The 20,294-nt window shown below is 39.8% G+C and overlaps 1 protein-coding gene across 1 annotated transcript in view; it reads right to left on the bottom strand.

Moving 5' to 3' along the window:
- The window catches only part of prkcda (protein kinase C, delta a), a 25,939-nt gene extending 9,903 nt beyond the window's left edge, over positions 1-16,036 (bottom strand). Inside the window, 14 exon segments of the mRNA XM_061832714.1 lie at positions 1,367-1,458; positions 1,547-1,593; positions 1,596-1,719; positions 2,170-2,300; positions 2,427-2,526; positions 2,869-2,969; positions 3,055-3,184; positions 3,613-3,698; positions 5,693-5,724; positions 6,014-6,173; positions 7,410-7,476; positions 7,562-7,761; positions 7,872-8,015; positions 15,812-16,036. Of these exon segments, the coding sequence (XP_061688698.1) occupies positions 1,367-1,458; positions 1,547-1,593; positions 1,596-1,719; positions 2,170-2,300; positions 2,427-2,526; positions 2,869-2,969; positions 3,055-3,184; positions 3,613-3,698; positions 5,693-5,724; positions 6,014-6,173; positions 7,410-7,476; positions 7,562-7,761; positions 7,872-7,980 (1,379 nt within the window). The 5' untranslated portion in view covers positions 7,981-8,015; positions 15,812-16,036.
- Positions 16,037-20,294: the final 4,258 nt, after the last annotated feature.

Genomic DNA, 20,294 nt, shown 5'->3' with positions numbered 1-20,294 from the left:
GTCATGTGATGTCTCAGGGGCACTATGTAAAACGAATACAGATGAATAGATATTCAATGAAAAATAATAATAATAAAAAAGATAAAAGAACAGTCGAGTAGGATGCCATGTTACCTCTTAGTATTAACTACAAAATAAAGTGAGTACATACAAGACCGCTTTTTGAGAACATGATAAGTCATCCACTAAAAATGGAATAGAACAACCAAAGTGATAATTTCTCAACACTTGTGTCAGCTTCTTCATCTTCACCACAAAGGAGTCATACTGCTAAGAGACACCTGCACCAAGGACGCTAAAACAGAACCGCGCCAACCAGCCAGAGGAAGTGTAAAATATACTATTACAGTCGCTATTAATAACTTCTTGAGTGTTCAACTTCACAGATTGATCGTTAAAATGAATTTTGTTATTTTTAAAAACTAATACTGTAGTTTTTATAAGAAAACGTTTATACATGTACGGAAGGGTACTGCTGCCACACCAAAAAAAAGCTTCCTATCATGTTATAACGTGATATGTTTCATGTTATAATATTCAGCTAGATAGATCGATAGATAGATAGAGAAAGATGTTTAAAAGTTCCTATGGGGTGCTTTCAAATGTTCCCCTCCCTTATTCACCCAAGTGAAGAGAAAGTGTTTTTACCCATGTTGCCAAATACGGAAGTTGGTTGCGTGTATACCGGATGAAGTCTTTAATCTCCTGCAACCAGGATATGCCTAGCATTTACAATGAGCTCGTGTTATTAATAGATGTTATTATAGTATTCTTTACTGTTTATACTTAGGAGCGAACATACACAAACACTGGGAATTGCTTTGCCAGGCTAGAAATGCGCACACACAAGTGTTGTTTTTTTTTCCATCTGACGTACTGCAAGTGGAGAGAGAGAGAATCACTTACCGTGGCACTGTTGTGTGTGTGTATTCGTGTGTTCAAGACCTACTTGACTTAAACTCCGCCTTTGTCAAAGTGTCTTTTTGAAAGGTCAATTGGCTGATTCAGATTTGGAATTTTCCAACTTTGTCACCATTGTGCCAGGGCCATTGTAATTTTGGTGGAGAGAGGCGGGTGGTAGTAACTGATAGGCCCTTCTACAAACAGTACACAGGCACTCAGGCAAGTGTAGTCGTTACAAGGTCATTGTGTTCATGAGCACCAAAGGATGAATGCCAGCTGAGGCCTAGCCCATCAGGACACAGTAAAGTCAAAGTAAAGAAAAAAAAAAAATCCATAAAGGGAGTGAGAGAAAGCGGTACGTATACAGAATATACAACAGCTGTATTTGACTTGTGTCCGTTTTCCATTAGCTCTTTCTTTGTGTGTAAGTGCGAGCTAATGGATAAGGAGTTTAGTTTCTTACGTGGCTCTGCTGAGATCAAATCGTCCTTTTTCCTGAATATGAAACATTAGGTCTCCTCCATTCAAATACTCCATCACAAAGAACAGATGTTCCTGCAGTCATAAATCTCTTTGAGTCATCATTTAGTAACGACGAGGCATTCAGAACAGGGACTGAAGACAGTCCAGAAGGGAGTCTTACTTTAGTCTGGAAGGTTGAGTAAAGGTGTGTGAGGAAAGGGTTATCCCAGCTAAAGCTAAGACTCTCTTTTCCACCATCGTGCACTCCACATCATCATCCATCAGCACCACATCTTTCTTCAGGGCCTTCACTGCAAAGTACTCCTCCCGACCTTTCAGTTCAGCCAACAGAACCTGACAAATGACAATGCATTTCTGTTGAAGTCCAATTTTATTAAAACCCATACATGGGCAGCGTCCCTTTTTTGGGACATCATGATTTTCACGTATTATGTCCTTCAGTATATCAAATTATTTAAGTGTTTTAATCTGATTCTGATTCTGGTTTTTGGGACGATCTACTAAGAAAACCCAAGTACCCTCTTGCGGGCAGCGTCCCATTTTTGGGACCAGATTATCATATAACTTAACCATAAGCGAAAAAAAAGTGTTATTTCCTTGATTGTGGCCTGTTAGTAGACTTTTATCTCAATAAGGCAAAAAATTGCCACCCTGCCCATGAATGGGTTGAGTAAATGGAAATCTTGTGACCCCGCAGTCAAATTATAAAAAAAATGGCATTTCTTTTATTTCTGGATTAGACAACAAGACCTGCATGGCGTTAAATATGTTATTATTGTTTACCTTGCCAAAGCTGCCTTTCCCCAGGACCTTGTGGAAGACAAAATTATCCACGTTGATGCGGGTAAGGTGTGTAAGACGGGTCTGAGGCCGTGGGCTTGGGCCATCCCATATTCTGCTGTAGTGGGTTGAGTCTGATAAACAAATCGCCCCACAAAGAGAAGTTATGTTTTAACCATTTAAGCATCATCATGAACAGAATATTATTCAGAAAGTACAAGTAAAGTGTTTGGACAAAAAAAAAAAAAAATCTCACTGACTGCTGATATCCAGTTCAGGCAGCTTATTGACCTCATCGTAGATTCCAATATCAGGTAGGTTTGAATCAAGGTGTGGATCAGAGCGGCGAGTGAAGGATTTCTTTTGCAATACAAACAGATGACAAAGCCACACTCAATTAATTGGACAAATACTGATTTCTGACCATGAAAGGCAGCAGCACATTGAGCTCGGTACAACTCTGAATAATCCATTTACGCATACACAAACACAACATACAATTGGAGGTTGTCACAATTGAAAAGACTACCAAAAGTTGGTGGCTCTCTATTTTTTTTTTTGTTTGCGATGAAATCTATACCTGTAATATACTGAAGATGTAACAATAGATTATGAACGGAAAGTGTCTCCAAATAGTGTTATGATATCAACGATTGAACACTTACATATAGAAGCATTAAATGAAGCTCTGCAGGAACTCACCTGGCTGACTTGTGTAAGCGCTTCTGCTAAAAGTTTCTGGTTGATACCACACAGGTTGGCCACTTTATCCTGACACTTGTGGTGAACATTCATGGAACAATCTGTCACACAACAAAGTGGCTTACAAAAACAATGCCTTTCCAAAAAAAAAAGGGGAAAAATACCACGATCATGTCTGTGTTCTACCTTCACATTTTAGGCCCTGTTTGACAAGACCCCAAAGCATACTTCCGCAGTGGTCACAGAAGGTGGGACTCATGTAGTTGTGGCTTTTGAAACGATGCGGCATGTCGATGTTGAAGCGCTCCTTCTGGAACTGCGGGGACAAACGGGATTCATCCTCTCCATTAGCGAGCCGTGACAAAGAAATCCTTAGAACCGGTCTCACGGCTTTGCAAATCTGCCTCATCATCTGAGCTCCTTTCTTAACGCCCTTGTAAATTCCAAATTCTTGTTGCTTCCCCATGCTGCCGTCCTTCGATTGTAACCCCATCTTGTATTTGCAACTGCGTGGATATGTCTGCTGGATATTTTCCATCAAGCTTCTTATCTATCTTAGTTGGTCTTTGAACATCTTTATCCTTCAGTATTGATGACCTTAGTCGTGGACCCTGCCTTTGTCCTAAACTCTGACCTGACAACCCACATAATTCAATATCAACACACTTGTTGCTTCTCTTTAAGATATTTACACACCCAAAAAAAAAAAAAAAGGGAAAACGTTGATTCAGCTAGATTACGTACCACAGTATCCCGACTGTTTGCAGCTGTGCCTGTGCATCTTCCAATGATTTTCTCTATGCATTTCTTGTGGATGGCTGCATTGCATTCTAATAATAATGAAAAAAAAAAATATATATATATATATAAAGTCTGAGTCATTAGAGTCACAAAAAAAGTGAAGAAGTGTACAGTAAACTGAATAATCTTCATCAATTCTGTGATTGTTAAACTGTGTGACATGCTTACCCCCTCCCTACCCTTCCCGTGCCGGGATGAGTGTGGTGGAATACCGGAAGTTTTTTTTTTTTGTTTTCAGCTGGGGGGGTGTTTCACTCACACTAGGCATTCCATGCCACGGTTAAGCCTTTGTCACACTAGACATGTGACGGAACGGTGCATTTGGTACAGTACCTTCTGTGGGGACTTATCGTAATTTCCGGCCTATAAACGCTTTCGGTTTATGCGGTGATGCGGCTAATTTGTGCATTTTTTCTAACGGCCGCAAGGCGGCACTCGAGCGGAAAAGGTAAGAGTGAGACCAATGGGATAGATGTGGCGAGGAAGTGACTTTTACCGGTATGTTTTTTTTTTTCTTTTTTACCGGCCATGTTAGCTCTGCGTTAGCACTGTGCTAGCGTTAGCATGTTGCTGCCGTGTTACTGCTGTGTCGCAGTGATTTTTACTGGTATGTTTTTTTTTAACTGGCTCTGTTAATACTGTGCTTCCGTGTTGCTGCTGTGTAGCTGCCACGGCTATTTTTTTTGTTTTTTTTACCGGTATGTTTTTTTTTTAACCAACCCTGTTCATGCTACCGTGTTGTTGCTTTGTTAAATTAAGCTAAGGTATTAAAACTTTGAAAAGGCTTTGTGTTCAGTCTTTCTTTGTAAATACCTTGTGGTTCAATGTGGGCACTTGCGGCATTTACACAGGTGTGTTTTATGCATGTACCAAATGGTATTTCCTTTACAAATGTACTGGGTGAGGTTTATAATCTGGTGCGCTCTGTAAACTGGAAATTACAGTAATACAACTCTCAATACAATCACCATAAACCATTTATACAATACAAAAATGCAATGTACATCATCTAGAGTGGTTCACAAACAATATCTGATAACATAAAAGTGCATATATACATTGAAATAAAATCCATCATACTCTACAGAGAAGCTGATTATTTCTTTTCGGGAAGGACAAAGAGAATAAACTGTTTGGAACAACCTCATACAATTTCACAGAACAAAAAGATTAAATGAGGTCTTAAATGTGGGTCATAGTGATGAGGCCAGTCGAAAAGGCCTTACTTTGCCTGACCGCCAGCCACTGCACCTGACACCTTATGTCTGGTTTGTTCGTTAATTTTAAGGCCGATAGAAATCCCTGTCTCGCCCAGTTTATTAATGACAACACCCAATTTGCACAACAGAAACAAACGTTCAAAATAACCTGCAAAGCACATGGTAAGTGTGCTCCCATGCTCGGTCGCAATAAAGAAAATGTTGTGACGTGTCATAATTAATGTGATTGCACAACTAGCCACTTGTTAATGATAACCGCCACCTTGCAGAACAGAAATAAATCAGAAAAAAAAAAACAATCCATACAGATGGGAAAGGTGCATTAACACATCATTGTAGAACGAAGTGATGGCACATGTAAAACGGGTCAAACTCAAAAGCAGTGAAGAGCAGTGTGTGTTTGGGCCAGCAGGGGACAAGAGGGAGGAAGGGTAAATCGAGGCCATGTCTGGCAAGATGAACATGGCTCCGGTGTGACTGACTACATATTTTAAAGAAAAACATTCGATGGAGCAATTGAGTTTGGAAAATAATTTTAAAAAATGAAACTAAAGTAATATTTTTCTTAGTTTGCACCTTTATAGTGGAAACTCAATGCAATATTCTTAAATCTTATTCCTTTCAGTAAGTAAGTGTTTTTCGTTTGACTGTTTTTATTTGAGGGTGGGGGGGGGGGTTGGCTTGTGTTTCGGGTGTGGGGGTAAACATTTTTCTTTCTCTGAAGAAACAAGTTAGAAAGTTTGAGAACCACTTTTTTAAAACACTGGAAATATTGAGGGTTTTTGAAATGACAGCTTACTTACGTCTGCATTTGTACCCTTGCTTGTTGAGTCCCCTGTGAGAGGAAAAGAAACACAAATGGGTCAGTGACTATCTTTTTTTTAATTATTATTAATCACAGCAATGTAACAGTTCAGTGATTGAGCCCTCGTTGGTTATATTACACCCTTGAACATTTGTGTAACCAGATTTCCTTTTTGTCTCAACTTCCTGCTGAGCGAGAGCAAAAAGAGTTTCAAAACAGTTCAGTCCGTCGCCGCTATCAATGGGCTGAGAAGTCGCTAGTTTAGAAATTAATTCCCCTGAAGGTTTGTTTTTTGCATCATTAAGTAGGTGGTACTAACCACACAAAATCTCGGCACACAGAGCAGAACGTGGGCTGCCTGAAGAAGGTGGCAATGAACTCGTGGTTCTTGATGAAGTGGATCTTTGCCTGCTTGATGGCGCCTCGTCTGCGATTGAGGGTTGGGGCTTCTTCTCCGTCTTTTGCAGCCTGCTTGCTCTCTGTCAGATACACAGGCAGTAAAAAAGATAATTTTGCAGAGATGATGAGGTCTCATCATCCACTTTGATTTATGTAATCTCTTAATTATTTGAAGTGTTTGTTTATGCCATTGTTTTCCTCTGAGCAGGACAAGAGATAAAAGATTAATCAACATGGTATTTGATGAATGCTCAAATTAAGAGAGATGAGGAAATAAAAATCATTCACCCACTTTCCTCTCTTGCTCTGAAAACCCATTTTCTCACTCAGCCAATTGCAAAGTCCGGAGGGGTCTCTCATGAACACATGCAAGTCTTAATATATTATTTGAGAGATTTCTAGTTTTTTTGTCTATTACACTCTCGAATAGAGAGTAACTACATTTTGACCCAAGTAAGTGATCAAGCAGAGAAAATTCAAAGAGGAAAATATTGCTTAATGTAAAGTAAAGTAATGTACATTCTATGGAGCACAAATGCAGGAAATCAATGTAAATTTAATGTAAAGATACATTACTTCAGCAGTTCTTCAGATGGTGATGCCCTAATTCATGTAAATAAAGGTCTATTTCGAAGACAATAAATAGAAGTAATTCCTCTTTTATCGCAACGGTTAGGGTCCGAACCACCCCCGCAATAGATGAAATCAGTGAAGTAGCACCACATATGGGATTTATTTTTATATATATATATATATATATATATATATATATATATATACTTTAAAGTTGAATGAACCTCCCCACACACAATCTTCCCCACACTACAATTAACCAACCTTATGCTTATAAATATGTTCCATACTCTTAAACCTTAATTATATAGTAATACCCTTTAGTACTGTACACCAAGTACATTATAATCCTTGAAATGTTTGTTTTAATTCATTTTATTTTGTGTATGGTTTGCTTTTTTTCATAGCTCTAATGTTTTCGGCTAGGAAGTGTTTATTTTACCACCTAAAAATATAATATCATACGCTCAAAATCCAACAACTTGGTTAATTATGCGCAAAGTAAATGTGAAAAAAAATCTGCAATGAACTAAATCCACAACAGGTGAACCATGATGTAGTGAGTGAAAACCTTATAATTAATTTACATAAGTAAGCTAGCCTGCAACTAAACATACAAGAATAGGGTCACTGATGGTATAATGCAGTGTGGATTCAATTCCCACTCTGCGATGGTCTCAAAGTAAGAGTGAATGGCTATCGGTCTCTTTATGTGTATATTAGGACTGTTATTAAATTTTCACCTGAATCCACTCCCTCCAGAAAGTACTGCACTGCCATCATTACTTTCCCAGAAGGCTGTAGGTCCACCTGAAGAGACAAATACACATTTAGAGAAAAAAAAAAAAAAAGTCGTTCAGCAGCTTAGTACACAGAACCAACTGAGGTGTCCTACCCAGAATTCAGCACGCCCGTTGGCTTTCTTGCAGCGTTCAGCAAGCACAGACACGCCAACCGTGACCTCCGCCAGCGGTTCCTCTGCCGTCTTCATCAGTAACAACTCAAGTACACGGCCCTCGTAGATATGTGCGTCGAAACTGGCTTTCCAGGCAGGATACATAGTGGGTTTCCTCTGAACTAGAGTCTTACCTCGTTCTAGGAAAAATGAGGATGCAAGCTCAAAATAGCTACATAGGTGTGAAGGTGGTTAACAGGAGTGACACTCACCACTTAGCGTATAGCATTGAAAAAATGATTTTTCTCACCGGTGGTCAAAGCCTCCTTCATCTTGATTGCGCAGAAAGGAGGGTCAGTCAGAGGGGCCAGAGCACCCAGGTCGAAAGAGTTGAAGGCGATTCTCAAGAAAGGGGGCATGGTGGCAGTCAGCTGGAGCCACGGACAGGCCAAACCTGAGTGTTACCAAAGGGGACATTTCAGGTGACACATTAGTTTTACGCGGTGAGTCCCAACGAGGAGGAGCTGTGTGATTGAGACCGCCATCATCATCATCATCATTTCACTCGTTAGACTTTTTGTGACATTTTCTTTGGTGGTGTTTTGTGAGACTTTTCAACTCTAAAATGTCTGCCTTGACTCAATAAAGGTTGAGTCACGTTGGTCCTTCCACCACAAGGGACATTTTCAGGAACTTTCCAATTTTTACCTCTTTTTTTAAACAAAATCTATCGGTGTAAAAGTTTCCCATGCGTCCTATTTAGTTCCTCAGACTCTCGTCTAATCACTTCAGTTTAAAAATCTCCCATCTGCCCATCGTGGCCCTAGACAGTTACAATCAGTAGGTCTCTGATGCTGGGAGAGACCAATATTTGCATTTGGTTTGTGTGTAAATGGTTCTGCAATGTCACAAACAAAAAGACACAACTGAACTTGTTCATCGTATACAAGAGCTACACGATATTTTATTTGAGCATCATCATAGCTATATACAGTACGTGTGCACAAGTTGCATCACAGGGTCGATTTAGGGTAAGTAAGTACTGTTTCTCTTGCCGAGATACCTTTTGAGCAAGGGAGTCAAACTGGCTGATATTTTGTTGTCCCCACCTTAATAGGAAAGTTCAATGTAAGTTTTATATGAATGGCACTTTTGCAGGGTTGTGTGAGGAGCTGATGAATTTACCAATCACAGTGGGATATATGGCTCTCGGAGGTGTGACATTGGCCGGTGTGACGGTCTGAGCACTCCCGGTGCTGAAAATTCTCCTTGTGATTAACGCGCATGCGCGTATATTTTATCAACTTCCACCCAGTCTGAAACAAACCCATCCATGCTTCAACATGTGCCATCCGACAACTTGTCGCCGAGTGTTCATGTTCGCTATGGATGTCTCAGAAAGACAAACACAGCGAACGTACATATATGTGTATACTTTTTAATCAACTTTTCTTTTAAAGTTAAGGTTAGGATATAACGTCTGTGAGCTACCTCAATGTAGAAGAAGGGGAAATATGATACCAGGGGATTTCCCAGTAAGCATCTGCTACGTACCCAGAGTTCCCCTGTTAGTAACGCATGCGCATTAATCACAAGGAGACTTTTCAGCACGGGGGAGCGCTCTGACCGTCACACCGGGCTTGTTGCAAGCAGAGACACATTTTTCATTGAGTGGAAGTTACAGCAGCTTTACCATGGAGTACTATAAGTAATTTGAAATGTATTTGCATCAGCATCCCAGGATAACTTATTTTGCGTTAAAAAATGAAAGACATTTGAGAAGATTGGAATTTTTTTTAAATTCCAATTTAAAAAGAACACGTGCATTGAGGCTACCAGCAAGCCTGAGCCAGACTCTGCCTCCAGTGGCCTCAAGGTGAATTGAGTTTGAAACCCCTGCTTTTGAGGCTCAATTAGCCGAAGTGTCTCAAAAAATGCTGACATCGTAGATGTTGTAGGTTGGAACTCTTAAGTTTGGTTTGAATTATGAGGCATATTTTTCTTGCTCCTTGTTTATCTTTGGAAGTTCCACTGTGATGTTTAAAGCAGGCGCTACAAATGACAGAACCACACTGACTTTTGCTCTATTGTAATAATTTAAATAGTAATGATAAACTAAATAAAATCATGAAAATCAGATGCATCCCTTGTAGAGGGACTATATGCTGACAGTGAAAACAAAAATCAATGAAAGCCAGCATGCATTCAGTGAATATATACACACATGATTCATCACTGACATAGGTATGCACAGTACGAGTGGCTCGATGTAGTTTTAACAAGCAACGCAACCGGGATTTTCCGTACCACTCTCAACTTCTAATGTGAAATGCAGCATCATTTTTTTCACTCCTGCATATTTCAATGTCCTACTCGTGTTTTCTGGGAAATGGAGCAGATGCAAAGACGGAGGACATGCCTGCCGCGACGACGCGGGCCTCGACATGTCCCGACTCCAACACAAGCACTCGGCGCTCCACGGGAAGCTCAGCAATTCCTAAACCCGAAACCGCCCACAGTGAGACCAGCAAAGTAAAGAACAGAAACGTACACTGGGAAGAAAATCAGCAGCAAGAGAAGACAAATGGGAGGGGTGGGGAATGCCAAACTGTCATGTACTGTGGCAACAGTGTTTTGGAGTGTAATCAATACAATGCGCTATGTGATTGAGGACAGTACACATTGATTTGTGGTGCATGCACAGTTTTGATTTGTTCCCTCTGGTGAATTTAGAAGTTGTGTACCTTTCTCTGAAAATACATGCCCTCACCAACACATCCCCATGCAGTGGCTGCTTCCAATCATGTCTTCACTGAATGACACAAATGTGTGGTTGCTAGCAAGCACGGTTTCTTCATCATTGCGCAGACAATCTTAGCTAACAGGTTTTGCGCTTACAGCAAAAGAACAGTTCTGAGCATTAAAAGAAAGAACATTGTGTGCATGACTGGACCACAGGATAAGAAAATTGCTCTCAAACGTTAGCTCTCCAAGTACCACCATCGTGCCCAACAAGCACTCGTCAAAAACAAGACAAGGGTACAGTACATGCAAATGTACTGTATACAATTTAACTTAAATACAGTAGGACTATGCTTAGGCAGTGATGGCGTAGCACTATCGGTAACCAAACCACACTTTAAAAATCATGGCTACGGCAAATGAGCTTATCAGTCGTGCTGCGGAAACTCAAGATATTAAAGCTATAATCCTCCATTTCTGGCACCCCCTAAACACTGGAACGCCGCATTACAACAAAGCCTTCGTTGTCTCAATACAATACAGGTTAAATTCTTGTCCGGCCTCCTCTAAGACCTCCTTTCTCTCAGGCTCAGTTGACCTGCGGGTTGTCCATATACAGTATAGGGCTGCCCGTCTGAAGGTAAAATGTCTTTTCGGCTATATCGCTTTAGAGCACCACCGAGTGATTCAGCATGGGAATGTATAGGACACACACTACGTAAGGAAAAAAATATTGAAAAATTTAGCAACACTAAAACTAACAAAACTAAACCACAACAAAACTGAGATAATTGTTTTTGGCAATAGACAAAACAAGAATTGCTGTTTATAAATACCTGGAGTCGATATCTCAAAAAAAAAAAAAAAAACAAAGAGCAAGTCCGAAACCTTGGTGTTCTGATAGATTCCTACCCGACCGTCAACAGTCATACCAAATCAATGACTAAAACTGCGTTTTATCATCTGAAGAACATATCTAGGGTGAAGGCTTGCATGTGTCAAATCAGACCAGGAAAAAAAAAGATCACCCATGCTTTTATCTCAAGTAGATTTAACTATTGTAAGGGTCTTGTGGCTGAGCTCCCCAAAAAGAGTATTAAACAGCTGCAGCTCATTCAAAATGCTGAACCTCGGGCTCGGACCAGAACAGAGCAGTCACAGCATATAATTCCAATTCTAGTCTTCACACTGGGTTACAGTCAGTTTTAGAATAGATTTTAAAAGTTCTGCTACTGGTCTATAAATCACTAAATGATTTAGGTCCTGAATACATGAAAGAAATGCTTCTGGAATACAAACCCAGTAAGGCTCTGAGATTGGCTGATTTAGGTCTAATAATGGAGTGCAGAGTCCAAAGCAAACAGCGAAGCAGCATTTAGCTATTATACTGCAAAAAAAAAAAAAAAAAAAGGAATAAGATGGCAACAGGGGTGAGTCAGACCCAAGTGTGTTTTAAATCCAGATTAAAAACTGTTATTTCTTTTCATGCGTTATAGGGTACTTCCTCTTTTCAGTGATATTTCTTGCACTAAAACCTGTTTTAATTGTAGTTTTTATCTTTGTATTTGAATGTTTTTAATCACATAAAGCACACTGAATTACATTGTGTATGAAATGTGCTATACAAATAAATGTGCTTTTTTTAAACAATAAAATACTTGTGGATAGTTGTGAAAAGTGTGTATGCTTTAAGCATAGCAAAACATTTACACACAGGGCCATATTTGAGCCTAGAAGTGGTTTAAAGAGAGAAAAGGTAGAATAAGTATGTAAAATTTTGATGAATATAATAATACATTCCTATTTTTATTTTGGCAGTTATAATTTCATAAGTAATTAACCAATCATTTAATAAAGAAACATTTTTAAGCAAATATATATTGTTTTATAAATATTAACTGTGCAATTCAATGTAAATACACTACCAATTATTGAATGAAATAAATTAACAAAAAGAAATTTTGATTCTATTTATTTAGATTATTGAATGAAAAAAAAATTATTCTATTAAATTCCATTTATTTAGGATCTAATAAAACATTTTAACCAACCAATTGTGACATCAACCAAAAAAGAAAATATCTTGAAATCTGCGAAAAGAAAATTGACGTGTTACGGTTGTCCCAACATACTGACAAGCAGCTTTTTCTGCGATTAGCAACATCTTGTCTGGTAAAAACAAGGTTGCAATTAAAACATAAGGCAATGTAAACAACGCACTGACATAATTCCCATTCTAAATCGGGATTTGAATCCCACTTCTCATAACTGTGAGGCAGACTGCTCTAACCAGCCGCCAATAAATAAATAAGGAGGCTTTAAGTGCTGCAAAGACTGCTCAAAATTCATCAAGAGTCAAAAAACAAAACTATATCTGGTGTGCATTGTATCTGTGAACACACCTGTGTTGTGGTAATACCGCTCACTGGTTAGGTGTCACGGTGTGGGAGATATTTTCTCAGCACACTACGAATACACTCAAGTGAACATCATCTCCGTCTCGAAGCTGAAAAGTCAAACAAAATGTGATGTGGTCTCGTGAGAACGGGTGTTCTTTTTGTGGTGCATCCCAGGGTTTCGATAGTGATGGTAAATAGGAATTGCATGATGAAAAGCAGATCATCAGAAATGGAACATACTAAAGTCTGAGACACAGGAAAGGATCTGGGCCCTCAGTACAGTATATTGTTGAAAATGTCAACAAAGAAATGGCTTAATTAAACATCATTAATTTTGTGCCTTTAAGGTTTGGTCTAACGAGCGACATCAGGAGCTCAATTTGCTCTGTTGCGAGTGTTTTGGACTTTTTGTCCCATTCGCCAGTTGGCTAAAAATGCATAGCCCACTGTGCCCACGTGCGAAGGTATAAAAGTACCTTAAAGGTCAAGTGTAATCCGCATATCATCTAAATATGGCTCGAAACAATAGGGTAATATTGCCCCGGACACTTCACTCGATTGTGACATGTTCTCTTCTTCGAAAAGAGCTTCCGTGTCTGAAGGGGCGTGTCCCCTAGTAGGGTCCACAGCATGTTTTCAATGGCGAATGTCCGAGGTGACGTCATGGACTGTAGATACAGCCAATATGGCGACCACTTGGATGCCGAATGACACTTCCGCAACTTTGTGCATGGATGCTCATATTTATTTTTTCGTATGGACATTGAAGTGAATAATGTTATATGTATTTTTTCATTTCAATTTCTATTTTAGAATGTTTATAGGGATGACACTTGACCTTTCATTGCTTGATTCTTTTTCTCTTCACTTGAATGGTGCCGGATGCAAAGTCCGCCAAAAATGGACCAAGCAAGTCTCTAACATGAAAAAAAAAATACACGACGGGACCACAATATGTGAGTGTACTTCGAGTGTAGTGTTTACCCACCTTGAGTGAACCTAAATGTTATGTCACATGTCTCGGCACATTACCAAACCAAAATCTCGCAAATGTTAATTACATACCTTCGAATAACGGAAGCACATTCAATTGTTCTGCCTGTCACTACACGTCTGAGGCATAGCTAGATGACGAAAGATACATGAGCAATGCAAACATTTTGGAGCAATTGACCCCTCCGTACAAGGCACTTAACCACGCCTCCTGAAGTGACGTCACGCGACGTGCGCTGACGTACGACAAACAGTAAAAATGGCAAATACAATACAATACAATACATTCTTAACTGAGACAGACTCCGCGCTTCTGATTTCATTCAAATCAACGATATATTATAGATTCTAAATACAATACATTCTTAACTGAGAGAGACGCCATGCTTCTGATTTCATTCAATCATTCACACGTAGCAATGTTATGGTAGCGGAGAACGTCTCATTCATTTATACGAGACGTGTATTAAAAATCAAATTTAGGGCATATCTTCGTGCAAACACAGTCTGGTTAACTTTCGGCCACGAGCCAGCAAGAAAGCGACACGTTTGTGCAGTCCGATCATCGCTAAATATCGCTCAACAAAGAATAAGTGTGTCAATCGTTCACACGTAGCAATGTTATGCTAACGGAGAACGTCTCATTCATTTATAAGAGACATGTATTAAAAATCAAATTTAGGGCATATCTTCGTGCAAACACAGTCTGGTTAAGCTTTTGGGCGCGAGCCAGCAAGAAATCAATACGTTTGTGCAGTCCGACCATCGCTAAATATCGTTCAACAAAGAATAAGTGTGTCAATGGTTCACACGAAGCAATGTTATGCTAGCGGAGAACGTCTCATTCAGTTATACGAGTCGTGTATTAAAAATCAGATTTAGGGCATATCTTCGTACAAACACAGTCTGGTTAAGCTTCTGGCCGCGAGCCAGCAAGAAATCAATACGTTTGTGCAGTCCGATCATCGCTAAATATCGCTCAACAAAGAATAAGTGTGTCAATCGTTCACACGCAGCAGTGTTATGCTAGCGAAGAACTTCAAATTCATTTATACGAGACATGTATTGAAAATCAAATATAGGGCATACCTTCGTGCAAACATGTGTTCCGGTTGATATTAGATGGATTTAGTTGATGATGCGGTCTTCCACAAAGTTTGACCCATCGAAGGCATTTTTCGTACTGGGTCTTCGGTTTTGGAAAGGGTACGAATCGAACTCCACCAACTAGCCTTTCAGGATACCTGTCGTCACTATTACAACGTCCGTGACTACACCTCTTAACCATATATAGTGTTAAATAACCCAAATACGCGATAAAACGCTAACTAAACCTATACTGGACCATGCAATGTTGTCTGAGAAAATGGCGGGAGCAAAAAACGGGCTTTGGTTTATGCAGATCTCTGGCCTCTGATTGGTCAGTGACGTGGATTGCGCAATATCCACGGAGGGGTCAATTAGGTGAAATGAGGTCATTTCTCATAGCACCTTAGGTTTGGAATCACTCTTCTGTTGTATTTTGAAGAGGATGCATCAGTCTCGATTGCTACTTGCGTTGAACCCCTTACACACAAGGCTGTTATTTTAACTGCTTGTGAATAATAAAATGTAGCTTGCGGGATGCAAAGCAACTCCACGGCATCTAACTGAATTGGCCAATAAAAGCAGTAAAATCTTAATTAGATAGCTCAGGGGCCAATGGCAAAAGTCGGCGGCGGGTTTGTTTAGTGGAGGACTTTTTCTTGTTGTGGTTGTTTTACGGAGTCGATCGGGTAGATGCAAAGGCGATGTGACAGCTCACATATTCCACCGCATCCACGCAGCCGACTGACTTTGCAAATAGTTCCCGGGATAAAGCGACGTCGGGACAACTTTGGCGTTTTTTTTTTTTTTTTTTTTTTTTTTTTTAAATAAACAGCCCACGCGTCGTCGCACGCATGGGCGCTCACAAGTGAAGCTAACTCACAGCGAATAAGCTTCAATGAGTGACAAATAAAGGGGTGCCATGAAAGTCTCCACGAGGGACGTTTTCCACACACACACTCACGAGTACTGTACAAGCCCCAACTCGGCGAAAAGCTCGAAAAATGAAGCGAGTGCCGGACATGCTCACCTCGTCCAGCAAACTGTCCGTTTGTCCTTCACCGACGCACGGACCGCAGTTGTTCTCTTTCTCTTTTTCTTTTTCTTTCTTTCTTCTTTCTTTCTTTCTTTCTTTCTCGTCGCCTTCTTTTTTTCACTGTGATTCTTTTTGAGGAAGTGTGGCGCGACGCGAGCGCGCTCCCGACGCCAGAGTGACGTCTACCTGACACACGCACGTGAGCGCGGACGCACGCGCCACCGAGCTGGTGCGTGCACGATCGACGATTTCGAAAATAAATTCTGTTATTTTGCCTTTTTTTCATGATTTATAAAAACTGAATGTTATTATCGGTCTACCTAAACTAGAACAAGAAATATAAGAATGATACAGGCTTTTAGTTTAACTCATTATTTCGTCATCTTTCATATTAAGTTTTAATTTTGTATTTTATTAGGTATAGTATTTTTTTACTGGTGAACTGGTGGTGAGCACTGGTGAAGCAAATTATTATTAGTAGTAGTAGTTGTTGTTGTAGTGGTAGTGGCATTGGCATTAGTATTGGAAATAGTATGAGTATTGAATTTATCAATTCTTTTTTTTTTTTTTTTTCTTTTTAGCTGCTTGGCCTCACAAGGGTCACGGGAATTCTGGAGCCTATCCCAGCTAATTAATCACTGCATGTTTTGGGGATGTTGGAGGAAACCTGAGTGCCCATAGAAAACATGCAAAAAACACACAGGCTGTGTCAGGATTTAAACCCCAGTCCTCATAATTGTGAGGCCAATGCTCTAACCAGCTGCACCATCATGCCACCAGTATTAGAATATGTATTGGTATTTTATTTAATACGTACTGCGTGTGTATCTCAGCTGTAAGGGCAATGTTTGGCACACCTGTGCAATTTAATGCTGTGATACTTTTGTTGGATATTGACAGAGAAGGGTAAATTCCTTGACAATAGTGCATTTATTATTACGTATGAAGTGTCTAAACAATGAATTTGCATTATTTAGAGAAATGAGAAGCATTCTCCATGTTTCTGTCCCACTGCCTGGACCCAAATACACAAAAGTGGGCTTTGAGATCATAATATACACTTAGCTTGAATACAATTGCATCAGGCAATGATGAAAAAAATAAATATATGAACACAAAGATGCAGCTGACAGAAGTCAACTTGATGTTCATGATAGAGTGTTGATGCAATTTGACCTCGTGGGACAACAATGGACCGGTACTCAGCTATCTTGCTCCCTTGCAGTGGTATCCTTCACCAATTAATGCGTGCGGTTAAATATTCATAAAAGTTTCATCTGAAAAAGTATAAAGTGTCTGCTGTTTACTTGCGTGCTCTCATGATAACAATCTGTGCTAGTCGTAGGTGGGTAAGGTTGCCAAAAACTGTCCTCGAGTCAGAGTACTGTTATTTTAGAATTATACGTACTACTCAAGTAAAAGAAGTACTCTTCCAAATAATTACTTGAGTAAGAGTAAGTAGTTGGTGCGAAAAATACTTGAGTAAATAATGGGTCAGTCACGTTTGATTTCTTTACTTTTTAAATTGTGGATGAATGTGAAATAGAAAAAAAAAAACTAAAATGGGAAATTCAAATATTACCCAAAAGGATCGCTTTATGTCAATGCAGAAAATAACAAATTAAAGAAAAATGAAGCCAAAATAAATGGTTTTAACTTCTTTTAACACCCGCAAAACAGCACATAAAGCTCACCAGGCAGAGAATATTAATTATATTTACGTATATACTGTATATATAATTGATTATATTGAACTTCACCCACATTTAACCCACAGAGACAACATCTATTTAATTTTTTTTTAAATAATTTGTTTTTCCAACTTACAATTTTATCTTCAGTGCAGCACATATATTGCAGTTTGTTTTGGGTTTTTTTTTCCTCCTTGCTCCTTTTGAATGTGCACAACTGCCGTTTGCACTTACCTGCTCCGGTTGAGCTGTACGTTTAATTCCGCGGCGCTTTACAGTTTGCAAACGCGGCGTGAGACATCTACTTGTTTGCGTCTATAAGAGTTCTTATAAACTGCAATGCCAAAGTCTCCCTGAAAACAGATTTTGTGCAAGCAACGATAAATACTTGTCAATAAAGATAAAAGTAGTGAGCAGAATTCAGCTCAACGTAACAGAATAAACATGTTTCTTCGGAACAAAAAGCCCACCTTCGTTTTATACTTATGTTGTTTGGGGGAAAATGTGAGAAATAGCGGCGGTGCACATTCATAGTTTGTTGCATATGCATCAAACACCCCCTCATGTATGCTAAAATTAGCAAGTCCTTAAAATGTGTTGATTTCAGCCTACGTAGTTCAACGTCTTGCTGGTGTGTGTGTTTGTACTTTTCTTTTTTTTCGCAAATACTTGCAGATGACAGAATGGTCACATCAGAACAGATAGTACCTAGCCGCAGAACGAGCAGAAGGCTGTGTAGGTTTTCCACTTTTTGTCCTGTGGATGGAAGGAGAGCTAAATTTAAAGATGCCAGGGAGGTGGAAACGGCATTAACGTGCCCTTGGCAGCGCGAGCTGCAAAGAGTTTGCAAAGTGGGACACGAGAGTGCCGAGCATATTCCTGCATCTTATTTACTTTCTGTGGCAGGCGCAAGACAAGGCGCAATCCCAGAAACGTCAAGAGAACATCAAGTGGACGCAGTTGTTTCTTTAAATCCCCTCAGCCGTTATATAACATAATCTTCCAATTGTCCCCTGAGGACGTGCTACCCACACACCCTGGTGAAAGATAAAAAGGCGATGTGGTTGAAGCGTCTTCTCGGGCAAGAACAGAGAAAGTCTCACAAAAAGTGCAGTGGTGGCAAGTAAAAAATAATAATAATAATAATAATAAAGACAAACACAAAGTAGATTTATCAGTTATATGTACTTATAGTGGAAAGATATTCTCCATCCAAGGGCTTGTTTGTTTGTTGTTGTTGGCTACAATAATGGCTTGTGTCTTAAAAAAAAAATCAGCTTCTATGGTCTAAAGATTCTGCATGACAAATAACGGACACCTTGTCAGTCATACCTGCTGTTTCTCATTGCTTAGTTTTTTCTTCATGCGCTGTGGCTTCTTGCAAATCAAACCGCAGGCACGATAGCAGATCACTTCAATCATCTGTTACTGTCAAGTCATAGTGATTTTGTTTTGAAATTCCAAACTTAACCTATCAGTAAACGAGCTTGATCAGGAGTTCCGCTTTTAGTCTTTTTCGACACAAGTACTACTTAAGCACAGAGTTTGAGTACATATACAGTGAAGAAAATAAGTATTTGAACACCCTGCTATATTGCAAGTTCTCCCACTTAGAAATCATGGAGGGGTCTGGACCCAAATACACAAAAGTGGGCTTTCAGATCATAATATACACTTAGCTTGAATACAATTGCATCAGGCAATGATGAAAAAAATAAATATATGAACACAAAGATGCAGCTGACAGAAGTCAACTTGATGTTCATGATAGAGTGTTGATGCAATTTGACCTCGTGGGACAACAATGGACCGCTACTCAGCTATCTTGCTCCCTTGCAGTGGTATCCTTCACCAATTAACGCGTGCGGTTAAATATTCATAAAAGTTTCATCTGAAAATGTATAACGTGTCTGCTGTTTACTTGCGTTTACTCCCACTTAGAAATCATGGAGGGGTCTGAAATTTTCATCATAGGTGCATGTCCACTGTGAGAGAGATAATATAAAAAGAAAAATCCAGAAATCACAATGTATGATTTTTTTAATGATTTATTTGTGTGATACAGCTGCAAATAATTATTTCAACACCTGAGGAAAAACAATGTTAATATTTGGTACAGTAGCCTTTGTTTGCAATTACAGAGGTCAAACGTTTCCTGTAGTTGTTCACCAGGTTTGCACACACTGCAGGGGGGATTTTGGCCCACTCCTCCACACAGATCTTCTCTAGATCAGACAGGTTTCTGGGCTGTCGCTGAGAAACACAGAGTTTCAGCTCCCTCCAAAGATTTTTCTATTGCGTTTAGGTCTGGAGACTGGCTAGGCCACGCCAGAACATTAATGTGCTTCTTCCAGAGTCACTCCTTGGTTTTCCTGGCTGTGTGCTTCGGGTCATTGTCATGTTGAAAGACCCAGCCAAGACCCATCTTCAATGCTCGGACTGAGGGAAAGAGGTTGTTCCCCAAAATCTCCGAAAACATGTCCGCGGTCATCCTCTCCTTAATACAGTGCAGTCGTCCTGTCCCATGTGCAGAAAACCACCCCCAAAGCATGATGCTACCACCCCAGTGCTTCACAGTAGGGATGGTGTTCTTGGGATGGAACTCATCATTTGTCTTCCTCCAAACACGGTTAGTGGAATTATGACCAAAGCGTTCCATTTTGGTCTCATCTGACCACAAAACCTTCTCCCATGACTCCTCTGTATCATTCAAATGTTCATTGACAAACTTAAGAAGAGCCTTGACATGTGCTGGTATAAGCAGGGGAACCTTCCGCGCCATGCAT

Source organism: Syngnathoides biaculeatus, chromosome 10 (genome assembly GCF_019802595.1).
Source record: "Syngnathoides biaculeatus isolate LvHL_M chromosome 10, ASM1980259v1, whole genome shotgun sequence".
NCBI lineage: Eukaryota > Metazoa > Chordata > Actinopteri > Syngnathiformes > Syngnathidae > Syngnathoides > Syngnathoides biaculeatus.
The sequence above is the reverse complement of the archived record's forward strand: the minus strand, read 5'-3'. Positions and strand labels throughout refer to the sequence as shown.